At 36.5% G+C, this 15,538-nt stretch overlaps 1 protein-coding gene and 1 long non-coding RNA gene across 3 annotated transcripts; one reads left to right on the top strand and one right to left on the bottom strand.

Moving 5' to 3' along the window:
• Nucleotides 1-425: 425 nt before the first annotated feature.
• Nucleotides 426-9,765, bottom strand: LOC146473264 (uncharacterized). 2 transcript variants are annotated; one of them, XR_014866418.1, is made up of 2 exons: nt 1,689-5,904; nt 426-1,635 (listed from the first exon to the last, which is right to left on the bottom strand). XR_014866418.1 is itself a non-coding variant. In XM_085118481.1 (2 exons), exon 2 carries the CDS (start codon nt 5,004-5,006, stop codon nt 4,209-4,211), a length of 798 nt encoding a protein of 265 aa, XP_084974607.1. In that variant the 5' UTR covers nt 5,007-5,018; nt 9,615-9,765; the 3' UTR covers nt 426-4,208. The 2 variants fall into 2 exon arrangements, 1 of the variants encoding a protein (XP_084974607.1); XM_085118481.1 differs by adding an exon at nt 9,615-9,765 and having other exon boundaries at nt 426-5,018.
• Nucleotides 9,766-10,193: 428 nt separating this feature from the next.
• Nucleotides 10,194-13,995, top strand: LOC146473263 (uncharacterized). The gene is made up of 2 exons (XR_014866441.1): nt 10,194-11,519; nt 12,206-13,995. It is a non-coding gene; the product is annotated as an uncharacterized LOC146473263 (long non-coding RNA).
• The last annotated feature ends 1,543 nt before the right edge of the window (nt 13,996-15,538 follow it).

Here is a 15,538-nt window from a genome sequence, read left to right as displayed (position 1 = left end):
AGTGCGAATATTTTTTTGTCGCGTTTTACCAAAGCCTGAAAATCAGCACGAAACGGAATAAATCCGTTGAAATCATTCCTAGTGTCCCAATTCCTTTATAGAATCAAAGTAGAGATGTATAACTATCCTGCCAGCGCAACTCCAACTCAATTGAAGCCGTATCCCGTTTGCTAGAAAGATTTTCCTTGAAGTCAGCTTGCTTCTGACATTTCGAAAAAACCGCGGCAGGAACGTTAACGCCATGGACACATTGAACGTCCGAACAGTACCCTGGGAAACAAAAGTTCCCTGGAACGGGTGGACAGGGGCCAGTTGTCGACAGGCACACCATATCTTAGCAGTGGAAACCCGAATGACGCTAACTCGCCGAAATCGCTTCGAATCAGCTTGAAAAGCTGGTAAATGGCAAAGAATACAAGAAGCAGCAGGATAAATTGACTTTATTGACAGAACAATGCTAGTTTCTACCATTTTACACAAAACTGTTGTATTCCCATACAAATCTTTATGATTCAACTGTTCTCTCATATTGAGCTTGGGCTGCCTGCGATTCATCGGAGCACGTTTTTTAAACATTTTGCAAGAACTGTTCGGACTACGAAAAATCGGTCTATTAGAATAGTATTTCAGTACAAATGTTGTATTCTTAGAAACATCTGCGGAGTCCCTCAGGGATCTATCGTAGGTCCCCTGTTATTCTTAGTATATATAAATGATCTATGTAATGTGTCAAAGGTCTTAGGGCTGACATTATTTGCTGATGACACAAATATCTTCTATTCAAATACTGATGCTTCCTATCTTATGGAAGTTGAAAAATTTAGAATTGAAAAAGATAATATGGTTGGTTTTATACAAATAAGCTATCTATTAATGTAAAGAAATCTAACTTTATCATATTCAAACCGAGACAAAACAGGCAGACTTGATTTAGCTTTTAATATTAGTAATTATTCGATTGATCGTGTTAAGGAAGCTACTTTTCTTGGTGTAATCTTGGATGAACAATTAACATGGAAATCACATATGCATAATGTTGCAAGGAAAGTGTCAAAAGCCATGGGTATAATTTATATATCAAGCTTTTGCCTTAATAACTCCGCCTAAATAATAATAATAATAACAATAATAATAATAATAATATATGTATATATATTTTATTGATTTATTTACGTGATATTTTAAGTTTCGCTTGGCTCACAGGTTACGCTACGCACCCTGTGGTGCTTCTTATACCGTGCATACAGACAGTTTTACTGCGCATAATAATAATAATAATAATAATAATAATATTTATCCTGATAAAAGACCGGTCTGTCAAACAACAAAGGTTGATAGACTGGTATTAATTGGTGACCAGCACATAAGAAATGTATAAAAATATTTACATGAAATACAGCAGTAAAAAATAGTTAGAGAAATATAACAAAAATGAACTAAGGATCGCTTTTAATTTACAAATATGATTGGCCCTATCCATGTTCATCAAGTAAATGTTCTGACCTTAAACTGTGCAAGTGTCCTTGGACACAGCACACATTGATACATAAAGACACAGTGGACACAGTGTGCTGTGTCCTTACGGACACTTTATCATAGCGTTTTCTATCCGTATTTATTCTACTGTGTGAGTGTCTGGGCATCAACCTACCCATCAAACCTCAGAAGATTAACTACACTGCAAAAACGGGTTGTAAGAATAATGCCGAGGACTGGTTTCGATGCTCACACTGAACCTTTACTTAAAAACTTAAGAATTCTGAATCCTAAGGGTATCTACAAACTTCAAATAGGAAAATTTATGTATCAATATAAATCTGGCTTACTTCCTTATAGCTTCAATAACATGTTTTTGGTGACACGCCAAGTGCATTTCTATGGCACTAGAAGTTCGGAGCTTTTTTTATTTACCACAATGCAGGACTAATATAAGAAAGTTCTCCATCAGTTTCCAAGGTCCTAATTTTTTTTTTTTAACTCTCTTAGTCTTGAAATTCGAAATGCAACAAGTGCCGCTTCCTTTTCCAGTAAGCTGAAAGCATTCCTCTTAAAACTTATCATAAATCTATTCATTTGCATATTTATTTATTTATCTCTGCTTTTCACTTTCATTTTCGCTTTTTTTTTCCTTTTTTTAGCCTAACTATGATTAATATGACTATGTGATAAATTTTAAGATTTACTGTAGCTCTGGCATTGATATTGGTCCTATGTATACTCTGTTCTAATTACTTAACTGAGGGAGCCCATTCCTTAAAAGCCCGGTGGCTTCCCTTGGGCTTCCTCGCCATTAGTGTTTAAATAATAATATTTTTTCCTTAGTACAATTTATGGCTAAACAATAAACTGAACTGAATTGAACTAAGCGCCAGAGTGAAATTCCGCTACATTACGATCACTCAATCACTGCGCATGCCCGAAAGTCAACAACCAAACCAACCAACAAAAGACAGCAGCAAAATGAGTGCGCATGCTCGTCACACGTGAGCAATCTTATTCGACGAAACGGCGGCCTTTTGTTTGTTTTCGTTTTGCAGGGATAATCCCAAATCGGAATAGATAAGGTTGCCGCTTTCAGGAAAGGTTCCTTCGAACTTCCTCCATTACATACAGTTGTTTCAACAAAGGCTGTCCAAAAAAGCGTTAAAGCGTACGCAACAATTCCGAAAGGTAGTCTAGGAAATGCCCAAAAAATTTCAATAAAAGCTCAGAATCCATATTGCCCACCGTCTCAAGTCTTCGCTGTACGGTCGAGGCATTATGGATTCTGAGCTTTTATTGAAATATATTGGGTATTTCCCAGACTACCTTTCAGCATTGTGACGTATGCTTTTATGCTTTTTTTGGCTAACCTTTTTCGAAACAGCTGTATTTTATTCAACAAAAAAATATTGTTGTAACAGGTGTGAATTTGGCGATTGAAGTGGAGCATTCGTAATCAATTCTCGCTCAAATCAAAAATCTGTGGAGCATGCACACTCATTTTGCGGTTGGGACACAATTTAACAATGCCACCCTTCCAAGGTTCAGTGTAAAAATAGGTTTCATTTCTGTTATATGCATAAACTACCAGACGTCATTTACGCTACTTATACAATACTATTTGAATGTAAATGTATGAGACATATCTTTTGAACTGCAGATGAAAGATCAAATAGGAGAAAGATCCTTCTAGTTAGTATGCAACCTAAGCAGTTGCATGATCATGGGTTAGCATCCTGTTCAACCCTGAATTTTTTTTTCAGGCTTTCTTATCGCAACTGCATTAGTTGCATTCTAGCTGCGAGGATCTTTCTTCTGTTTGAAAATGCTACTTTTTGGTCATCTATAAAAGTGTTTCTAAAGAAAAACAGCTTCTTACAACAAGAAGGCGCCAAAAGATAAAAACAAGTCAAGCAAATTATCAAACAAAATATGAAACCAAGGGTAGGGTAAACATGAATTCCCTAAAAATGAATGATAAAATGAAGGTGGACCTTTGATGAAAAGAGGAATGTCTAAAAGCACAAACAACAAGAACCAAACATAAATACACAGTAATAACATTGTTCATTGCATTTTGATTATTTGAAAACTTAAAGCAACAGCCAAATAAATTGACACAAACCCAAATGCAACACACACACAAAAATGATATAATGAAATAAGCTACCTGCAACATTCAATTGTAACTAAATCCACAGAATGATCCCAAATATGCTGTCAATCTGTAATTTAGCTGTACAAATACAGGCAGCCACATCAAATGGAACAACAAATGCAAAAAAGTCTTGTCCGTTCCAGTGGAGGGTAATTCTTCTTCTCTTCTCATATGATTGTCATAGTGTTGAAGAAGTAAAGATTCACTGGAAAGTTCCATTTGGCAAATCCAACAGCTAAAATCTCTACCTATTTCGGGTTTAATTACAAGAGTGTGGGCTGGTGATGATATATCATAATCACCACGTGCGCCATATATGTTAACCTTGTGGAATGTATGAGGGTTACTGCATTTTCTGTCTTGTAACTTGCATTTTTTAAGTTTCCCTTTATTGTGGGTTCCTTCATTTCTCCTCAAGAATCCAGCCTGATAAATCTTGCACTTGAAAAATGTTGTGACAGAGCGCAATGGTTCTTTCAGTAATTCGCACATCAAAAACATTTGTCACAGGTTTTGCATTTGGAAGGCTTTGCACCAGAGTGAATTCACTCATGTCTCTTCAAGTCATTCATATTGCTGAAACACTTATCACAGGTTTTGCAAAGTGGATTCTTTCATGTTTCTTCAAGTTGTGCCCTTGACTAAAACGCTTGTCACATGATTTGCACTGGTAAGGCTTTTCACCAGAGTGGGATATCTCGTGTAGCTTCAGAGTGTCCATTCTGCTAAAACACTTGTCACAGGTTTTGCACCTGTAAGGCTTTTCACCAGAGTGGATCCGTTCATGTTTCTTCAAGTTGCTCAATTGACTAAAACACTTGTCACAGGATTTGCACTCGTAAGGCTTTTCGCCAGAGTGGATTCTCTCGTGTATCTTTAAGTAATTCGCATGTCGAAAATACTTGTCGCAAATTTTGCACTTGATAGGCTTCTCGTCAGAGTGAATTCTCTCGTGTATCTTCAGAGTTGCCAAACTGTTAAAACACTTGTCACAGGTTTTGCACTTGTAAGGCTTTTCACCAGAGTGGATCAGTTCATGTTGCTTCAAGTTGCCCAACTGACTAAAACACTTGTCACAGGATTTGCACTTGTAAGGCTTTTCCCCAGAGTGGATTCTCCTGTGTATCTTTAAGTAATTCGCATGTCGAAAATACTTGTCGCAAATTTTGCACTTGATAGGCTTCTCGTCAGAGTGAATTCTCTCGTGTATCGTCAGAGTTTCCACTCTGTTAAAACACTTGTCACAAGTTTGGCACTTGAAAGGCTTTTCTCCTGAGTGCGCCCATTCATGTCTCTTCAAGCTCTTTGCCTGGTTAAAACCCTTCTCACAGGTTTTGCATTTGTAAGGCTTTTCTGCAGAATCCATTCTTTCATGTACCTTCAAAATTGAATAAATGTTCATAAGTTTGTAGCTAGCCACAAACACTAAAACCCGTCACGGACAAAGACACCAAAGGTACAGAGAGAAGTTTTTTTTTTTTTGGTGTAGTCTTTTTAGAAAGAGTTCTAAGGACTTCATTTTGATCTGTCTCAGACCAAGTTAAATGTCTGTAATCTTGAGGTGTCTGTAATGCATTCATCAGTTATTTCAGCAACAGCCATAACCCCTTTGACACCAGTGGGGAGTTGTCTCATGCTGTTCCTCCCAGTAGTCAATGCTCAGCAAGCACAGTATGTATGTCACATTTCACAAATCATTATCCTTCAATTCTAACCCAACTGGGGGAAGTTTGATCTATAACATGAAGTCTTAATGTTACAGAAAAGCTCATCTATATTTTCAGATCTCAAGGGATGGCAGATATACATGACAAAAATTCACTACCATGTTTAATTCTGAACCAGTCTGCAGGGCATGACAAGTATAGAATGAGAAATGCCTCTGGATGTGTAAGATCTCATCAAGCTCAACCAAACTCTGCAGACTGGTCTGCACTTATTCAGTATGGCCTCAAGCAACTTTCAGTAGAATAACAATAATATTACCATGCCCAAAAGCCCAAAAAAAAATTGCTATTTTGTTGCACCATGGGGAAAGGCCCCCATCTTGGGGGAATTTTTCAATCTGTTGTACATGTCCAAACATTCCTGTATCCAGGGGAGGATTTGGGATGGCCTTTGCAGGAATTGGCTAATGCAGAAAGAGGGCTTCTTGCCATCAAATTATCTACATCAGATGTTACCAGTTTTTTTACATCGCCGGCAAGATTTCAGAGTTCCCAGGATAAACTTCCCCCGATTATTGACGGTATAAAGCTATGAATTTTTCTTAACATAATTTACAGACTTGAGTATTTCAAAAATAACAGTTATTAAATACATGTGATGGTATATTTCCAACCTGGTGGATGAATGAGAATGATGTATTATTCTAGAAAGTGACACAGGTATACTTGGAAAAATTAAATCTGAGTGCTCTTATCAGGAGCCGAACCTTAGACCTTCCAATTACTAGTTGGGGTGCTCTACCACTGAGCTACAGGAGACTTGTGGGAGCTAAGGCCATTAAACTAGGTTCATGGGACAAACATTGACATGTCAAACGTACGGTATATGAAATAAATGTGATGGTATATTTCCAGCCTGGTGAATGAGTGAGAATGATGTATTTATTCTAGAAAGTGACAATGCCTGTGTCACTTTCTAGAATAATACATCATTCTAACAGCAATTATTGTTTCTAAAGTATTTTAATTTTTTTTTTCAGTTAATGTATCCTTTTGGGAAATATTTCCAGAGAAATATTCAAGATTCCATGAAGTGCTGGACATTGCAAAGAGGAATTTACATATTCATTTCATTCTCAGAAACACTGGTCATTCCTGACGTAGACTGACTGTTATACAATAAACATAAACTTAAGACTCATCTTTTTTTGAATTATTTTAAACAGATATGAATTCTTTTCATCTTTGTAAAGCGCTTAGAACAGAACTGGATAAGCGCTATATAAGTAGTTATTATTATTATTATTAACTACTCACACTACTTATATAGTTAGCTGGTGGGCTTCAGCAATTTGTGCCATGTGTTCACAACAGTGAGTTGCAACTGTGATAAACACGATAAACAAGTAGTAGACACTCGATTGAAAAAACGCTGTTCCATGCAAGTTCAAATGAGGGGACCTGAGGAATTATGGGGAAATTTATAGCATGAGAGAAATGTGTAAATTTTTAGGATGGTGCCCCCTAATACAGAAGTATTTTTTCACAGTTTATGACTATGCGGGAAAAGCAGATCAGTATGGGCTACTGGAATCCAAAAAGAAAATTGGTGGTAGTGGGGCATATTTTAGAGATAATTAAGCAACAATAACATTATTCTAAAAGCAGTAAAATACAAAGCAATGTATGGCTTTTTTTTTAATTGAAGCTATATTATCTCTGAAAAAATCCATGGTTACCCCAATTTTCTTTTGTAATACCAATATTATAGCGGAGCTCCGCATGTGCCTTTGGTGCGTGTGCAGAGCCCCATAGCTAACAATCTCGTACCCAGAGTCTTCAGGCTTTTTGGTCAGCGGGGCAGGGCCAGGAAGACTCTGGGGACATCGAATTTTATTACCGCAGGATTTCTGCGGTAAAGCAATGGAAACCATTACGGAACAGCCAATCAAAAAAATTGAATTCTTTCGATGTCCCCAGAGTCTTCCTGGCGTTGCCTCGCTGACAAAAAAGCCTGAAGACTCTGGGTCGAGATTGCATAGCTAACAGATTTTGGTTAACCCATCAGTGCGAGAAATTTTGGTTTGGTTATGACGACACTTGCGTCTGACTGACCGTACATACATACATACATACATACGTACGCTCCTTTATGTAATCAAATGTGAAATGAGACACTCAAACCCTGTGCTGCAACCCAGGGTTTTTTTGGCGGGAAGTGGGATGGCCAACTTCTTTCAGAAAAACAAACGAGAATTTTGAAGAAAACTAACTGTTGCATTAGTTGAATATTTCGACAAACGACATATGTTGAGAAAGAAGGTAACTAATAAGGAAATTTGAAACCCGCGAGAGACTGAGAGGGTGAACAAACAGACGAAATGTCAGTTGAAAACAAACATGTAGTGAGTACGCAACTCGAAAGCTGCTTAGAAATTAAATGCAATTTTGCAGACAATAATGTCGGTAATTTTCCATATTTAACATATTTCAAACTACACACAAATTGTTAAGTTGTTGCCATATGACAAATGTTCGTGGATAATTAATTTTGAACATTCACAGAGCTTTTCACAGTTATGAATTGCCTTGAACATTTTGTGTTGGACTTAATGTGTGTTATAAATAATTATTCATTCACAGCGCATATTTGTAAACATGCAGGAAACACATAAATATTTTGGGACCACAACCAAACATTTTTCTTGTATAATTCTCTTTTTGTAAACATTTACTTAAAGACTAGAATTAGCTCTGAAGGAGAAATATTCACAGAGATATGAACTGTTTCGAACATCTTGTGTTGATTATTTTTCCTGTATTCTCCTTTTGTTAACTTTTACTTAGAGACTAGAATAATTTCTGTACAAGAAATATTCACAGAGTTATGATTTTTTTTTTGCACATTTTGCATTGGACTTATGTAATTCATTTGCCATTCGCAGTGCACATTCATAAACACACTCTCATTTTTAAGTGCTCACTGAAATATTTAGGACCACAAACAACAATTTATTATTTTTTCTGTTTTGAACATAATTTTTGTGTTGGGACTTGTATCATTCATTTGCCATTCGCAGTATAAGCATATTTGTAAACACGCTCTTAAATTTTAAGTGCTCACTGAAATATTTCGGACCACAGCCAAACATTAATTTTGCTATATTCTCCTTTTGTTAACGTTTTAAGAGACTAGAATTATTTCTGTAGGAGAAATATTCCCAGAGTTATGAATTGTTTTAAACATTTTGTGTTGGACTTGAGTAATTCCTTTACATATTTGTAAACAGGCTCTAAATAATCGTAACAGCTCACTGAAATATTTCGCGTAAACAGTTTGCTTTACATGCACTTAAGATATATATAACTCCAAAAAGGATGAGGAATTTGAAACATTATTACGTTATACAATAAGCAGACTTGCAGGTATATAAACACTTTCAAAAAGGAATTGTGTAGCTCTGCTTTTAGGTTGGGCTAAATACAGTCAACTCTCTCGTAAGCAACCACCCTTGGGGCACAATAAAGTGGTCGCTTACAGGAAAGATCAACAAAATAAGCCTAATACTGATAAATATTGATTTTTGATTTTTTCACATGCAACAAGTTTCGGGAGAAGTACAGTAGAGTGTACAGTACTTGTCAAATTATGTGTCTCATGTTGTACTTGAACTCAGCAGCCCAGGGTAGCGTCATTAAAAATTGAATTGTGTCACTTCTGAATAAACATTTACTAACGATCATACGTGATTATGTTGGGTGGTCACTTACCGGAAACAGGAAACAAGAATATGGCAAATTTCTTGCCTAAAAAGTGGTCGCGGTCCCTTAAGAAATTTGAGTGGTGGTCGCTTACGAGAGAGCCTTTAAAACAGTATTTAACTGAGAAACAAAACGGTTGTGTACCAAGTGGTTGCTTACGGGAGGTGGTCGCTAACGAGAAGTGGATGCAATGAGAGGGTTGACTGTACATATATTAGGGCACTTGCCAAGTTCACGTGACATTACCAAATTCCGGTACATACCGTACGCAGTAATTAAGCCCCAATTTATAACAAATACATATTAACAAATACATATTAACTCAGCTGTCAAGTCTTATTGCCCATAGTTCCTACCTGGCTGGCGAACGTTTTTTCAATCGAGAATGGTTTTTTTTAATATACCCAGAAACATTTAAGCTTAAGCTTAACAGTGCATAAAAATGGCGGCGTTGTGAACCCCGCTATAACTTTAATTTACTGATTTATGGTAATGTCGAAGGATTACCCGATATACTTTTTTAAGTCATTAAACGTTTTTCTTACCTTAAAAGGAGAATACTCTTACAACGTTGGCGTTTTTCCCCCCAAAGGACAAGGAATAAGGATGCGCTTCGGAATTTATACTTCGGAATGGCGTAATTAATCTCTGGACCAACCTACTAACTTACCCAGTCCCTTGCAATTTTTCTCATATAGGAACGCAATGCATACCAATTTGTCTCTCCCGAAGTGAATTTCAAAGCATGACACCATAAATCACATAAAAACTCCAAATTAACCTCTTTAAAGATAAGCTCACCAAAAAATGAATGTCATTTACGTCCTAAGTGCTAGCGACTTCCCACGACTTGCTTCCGTCTGGCCCATGATCGATCAAGAGGCCTCGCGTTTGATTCCCACCGAGGTATTTCGCCGAGGTCAAAGATTTTTTCTTAGCCTCGTGCGGCATAATATTTTCTTAGCAGCACTGATAGGTTGACACTAACCATTAACAACGAACACCACAGAGTTAATTTGAGAAATTCAATTCAATTCAATTGAATTGAATTGAATTGAATTGAATTTTCACAGTTATTTAAGCTTTGTTCTATCATTTGCATCGTGTCCTTTATAGGTCTTTATAGGTGCTAGCAGCTCAACATTCCGAATTTGATTTCTTTAAATATTTTCACACTGGGTGGCAAACGGGTTAAAGACCTGGAAAGAAAAGAAGACCACTGTGCACATTTCACAGACATTTTTCAAAACAGCGATAAATCGCGCTTCAAAACTCACGAGTTCGCACTTTGATGCTGGCCTGTCAACGGTAAATTGCTGAGCCACTGAGAGAAGGGACGGAGAGAAGGAAGGAAAGATGCTTTACACCTGTCTGCTCCATGTAAATGCACAACATCAATAATAATGTTAATAATAATGCCAGATGTAAACTTCCTTTTTTACAAATATTAAACAAAAACTCAACCGTTTTGCAAATGTTAGACCGCAAAATTAATGACAGCAATGAAAAGCGACGTTCAACGGCTGTCACATGATTGGTATGTAGTCCAAGCATTTTAGAATATTTCAAAATAATTATTATTATATAATTATTATTATAATTATTATCCTGCGAAATTGCCTAGCCGACGAAATTCGCTAAAATCAGGGGATAATTCCGCAAGATTGAGCAGGATAACTGTTTTATTATTCAACACATAATTTGATAACAAAGCACAGTTTTATTGCAGAAAAGCTGGAGATGATCTTCAGAGGTAGTCAGTTCTTTTAAGTGCTCTTCCATTTTTCTCCCAAACACATGAAATTACGTATATCTGTTGTCTATGGGCAACGCCGCATATTTTAACAATTTGACCCCAGTTGAGGCTCAGGCAAACGCTCAACAGTGGTACTCCATTCGCCAGGATACCAAATATCGCTTTCTTCAAACTGGGAGACTGAAATTCACTGGAACAACATCAAACATTATGTACAATTGTGTAGGAGTTAGTTTTATGAACTAGAACACTTGTGTTTTGTGCTGTTTTGCTCAAAATACATCCTATAGATTGTTGTGTTTAAACTGAACTGTTTAAACAGAACTGTGATCTACACGTTGTGACTTCTCAGACTGCTAAGTCCGAAATTTCAAGGAAAGAATGTCCTAAACGTGCCAAAAAATGTCTCAAAGTTTTTTGTCTTTAGTTTATCTTAAGAAAATTGCATTTTCATAATTAAAGTATCAGGAATTAAAAAAAAAAAAGCAATTGATCAAAAGTTAATAACAGAATTTAATGCAAGTATGGATGAGTATAGCTGTTTTGTATGTTTCAAACCCAACAAAAACATCTATTAATTAAAATGATGAGATGTTCTTTGAAAGCTATTTTAAAAAAGGTTACCCTAGTTGTTACATGAACTAACTGAATATTGTATCAAAGTTTAAGTTTTTCATAGATGCCATCAATTAAGGTTACCCGGTACCTTCAGAGGTGTCTCGCGTCCAAGCGATGTAGCGCGTCCGGTTTAAACTGTAGATACCTGAACCCTTATATCTAAAGCTTATAGAGCTGGCTATCCAACTAAACCAAGAATTTTGAAATAAAATGAATTGCCGAATTTTTAGCGCTGTTTTCTCGAATAAATTTTTTTCACTTGGAGGAGCCACTTCAAAGAGCTAAAACTCAAAAGGAATTTGTTCGTTTGCCTTCAAATTTGGACAGTAGCTAGTTTAACATATAAACAACAGAAACGTGTTTGCGAATTTTTTCTTTCCAAATATTTTTTCTAGGAGAGCGATTTTTGTACGATTACTCCACATTGTTTTCATCCTATTTCGAAAATGCTCTATAACTTTTCACTGCGATTGAATATGGCAAAACGCAAACAACTTTTTTTAGCGCTTTGGGTCCGGAAACTGAGGAGCAAAATAAATTAGCAAAAATAAAATTTACTTTGACTTGTAGCTTTAAAAAGGTGATTCGGACGCTCGCAATTAGAGGTCGTGAAAAATTCGACAATTTATTTTATTTCAAAATTCTTGGTACGGTTTGATAGTCAGCCCTATAAGCTTTAATTTGATATAGGGGTTTAGGTATCTACAGTTTAAACTGGACGCGCTACATCGCTTAAAAACGAGACACCTCTGAAGGCTTAAGCCTGGATTGGCCGCAAAAGCAATTGCCCACAAGCCCCCCCTCCCCCCCAACCTCCCAGGTCTTGCCTATGATTATAAATATGGCCATTCAATTAATATTTAATGATTATCATAATAATAATCATAATAATTAATTTAAAATCATATAATAATGATTATTAACATAATAATAATAATAATAATAATAATAATAATAATAATATTAATATATTAATTAATGATAATTATTTTTCCTAGAATCAAATGAGGCACAAAATATTATATTTATTTGGTATAAAAGAAGAGGTGATCATTTGAATGATACTGCATGTGGTTTTCAATGAATGACATGCTCTTCTATCAATTGCCACACAATACAATCAGTCACTTTGATGTTGATCACGTCTATCACCAATTTATTTTCTTGCTCAAAGTTCCACCAAAGAAATCAAGTGCGAAATTTAGCAGAAATTATTGGCAGAAAATCAAATGATAACCACCCATGTGCATGCAGTTAAAAGAAGAATCAGCGAATTTGACAATTTCCAATGCTTCCAGTTTTTGAAATGCTATTCTTAAACTCTTTAATAATTCATGAAGATAACAAATGAAATTACTATCAGTGGTAACCGTGAAGGAGGTTTGGAAATGTGATCTTAATATTATTACCCTAAAATTTGGTGAACTTCTGCTTTGAATTTCTCCAAGAATTATTGATTATGATTTGAGAAGCTACATCAAACAATCAAAGGAGTATTTCATCTAATTTCTAGACACCAAGAAGTTCCAAGGTGCTTGAAAATCAGATAAAACTGTCCATCTCATGTTCGATTAATTTCTTAAAAGCTTTCAAATTATACACATATATAAATGCCCAGATTATTTAGAGAAACAAATGCACACACTTAGGTCATCACTGACCATTATTTTTGCATAAAATCACTCCTTCGATAATGCTATAAATTACAAAATAATGATTAATGCCATTGCTTATTAAGTACTCTTTTCTTAAACAAAATCTCTGTTGCACAGAAATCTTTAATACAGTAGGACGAGGGGCCTGGGCTATGAAAAAATCCAAGTTTGAAAGGGAGCTAAGAGTTTTACGGGAGTATCATCCTTGCAACTCCAGTCTTGCTGTTACATTATAAACTAAATTCAATTTTGAGATGGCATTACGGCTTTATAATGACGGCTGGTTGGGGACTCCACCCAATACGGAATATATTTTCTCCCAACGCCATCATTATAAAGCCGTAATGCCGTCTCGAAATCGAGTTTAGTTTTTTATCGCGTTACTAACATTTTGTTGGAGAGAGTAAACTGTATAGCCATGGTAATATCCGTGCGCAAAATTTTTTCTCGGGGCAGGTTATTTGAATTTTTGGCTTTAATTTTTACGTCAAAACAAAGAAAATGCATAAATTTACAGTTCACAAAGCACCTAACATTGATGAAATAGACAAGCTAGTTGGTTTAAACATTTTACCAGCAAATTTTATTGAAAATTTGTTACTGCTGCGAGATAACAACAACATGAAAACAGTGATGAATAAACCTCACAACCAGAAGCAAGAGGAAAAAGAGCAACCATACTAGTACCCATAAATGAAAACAGAGCATTGTTATCCTAGCTTAGGTGCCGTGGAGATTTAAAAATTTGAAAGAAACCTAGAGGCGAAGGATACTGTAAAAATTACTGAGTCTGCTGTTCGGCGCTTCGACAAGAAGATCAAATTGACAGCCTTGAGCCATGAAAGAGAAGGCAGAAGAGCTCTTGAAGTACTTTTTTCTAGGGATAAGAGACATCAGTGGGGGGGGGGGGGGGAGACAGGGGGGTCAGAACCTCCCGCCTCCCGTACCTGTGCCTCCCGCCCTTTTTCGCGTTTCTCCCGTCCCCGAGTAAATTAGAAGGCTTCAAAACCCGTATTAGTCACAAAGCTGTACCAGGACGTGCCATTCATAGGCCTTTCATTATTCATTTTTTACTATATATATTTTGAATAACGTTAACATTATTGATAGGTTTTGTACTCTGAGTTAATGAAGTTTTGACTAACATAAAGACTTTTGTTCTTGAGCCATCGTAGCTTGATCAGAAATAATTTACAAGCAGCCGCGATAAACATAATAAACTTGCGCATTTTATGTAACTTGATGTTTCATAAGCTACGTCAAGTTAAAATGCGCAAGTTTATTATGTTTATCACCACTGTTTGTATTTAATTTTTGACTAACATGTTCGTATTGTTGACGGTTTAACCATTCTTTCAGTGACAACAGTCTTGTCCATCGTGCAGTGTAATAGTTGTTGCATTACCTAATTATTCATTTGTTGGGATCATGTAATTCAAATAGGGAAGTAGGACATGGCGAGCTGGCAGCCAAACGCCCCAGTTTAGAGTTCGGTACATCTCCCTAATTCTCAGCGCCTTATTGCGGATCCATCGCGTTTACTTGATACACTAATTATAATCTTGATATCTTTCTCGATATCCTTACTCCCTAAAACTGCGTAAAAAAATTGCTTTTAGTTCGGGAAAAGGTAAAATGAAACTTTAGGACCTTCTTTCAATCCAAGGTTTAAATCCCTGGGTTACTGGTGGTGAATTCTAAGCTCGTTGCTTCTGCTCTGAGGAAAGAATTACTGCATTAAATGCAAAAAGCGTCCGATATTAGGCCGGACAAACTGTTCATCAAAAAGAAGTCTTCATCAATGTGCCGAGGAGGCTGCACTGATCTCCTCCTACTCCTACTCCTAATCCTACTCCTCTTTTCTATAAAGTCGTTCCTGATTGCTTCCCATGCTGTTTGGCTGCCTATTGTAATAGGAATCGATTTTGCCTTGTCCATTAAACGAAAAACGGTGTCGTGAAACGAACCACTCCACACTCTCCACGTGCTCATTGAAACAGCATTCTGTTCGTAAATTCCCATACACCATGCAGCAAAATCTTTAGTACGGTCGGATTGACGGTCATTGGGAGAGGTCGTCCATGCCCCAGATTTCTCACTACCGCACTGAAAAATACTAAGAAGTACTAAAATGGACACCACATTGAATCTCTGATACTAAATTTACAAGACGCGTATTTGCTCGCCTTGCTCACCTCTTTTGAGACTTCTAAAAACTTGCGCGGCACTCACATATGTGTACACATGCCACGCTTGACATTTCATAAGCTATGACGTAACACAATGAAAGGGTTTACAATTTCACCGGAAGTAACCCTGTTTATCGCCTGAGCACGAATTTTCGTGTGCCCTCGGATATAAAATATTGCGTAAAGCCTCGGAGGACGCTAAATGGAAGACAAATAACATTGTACAACATTGTTGAGTTCTTTTTTTGATA

Source organism: Pavona decussata, unplaced genomic scaffold, assembly GCF_977016875.1.
Source record: "Pavona decussata unplaced genomic scaffold, jaPavDecu1.1 SCAFFOLD_94, whole genome shotgun sequence".
Taxonomy (NCBI): Eukaryota; Metazoa; Cnidaria; class Anthozoa; order Scleractinia; family Agariciidae; genus Pavona; species Pavona decussata.
Note: the sequence above shows the minus strand (reverse complement) of the source record. Positions and strands in the feature narration are given on the sequence as shown.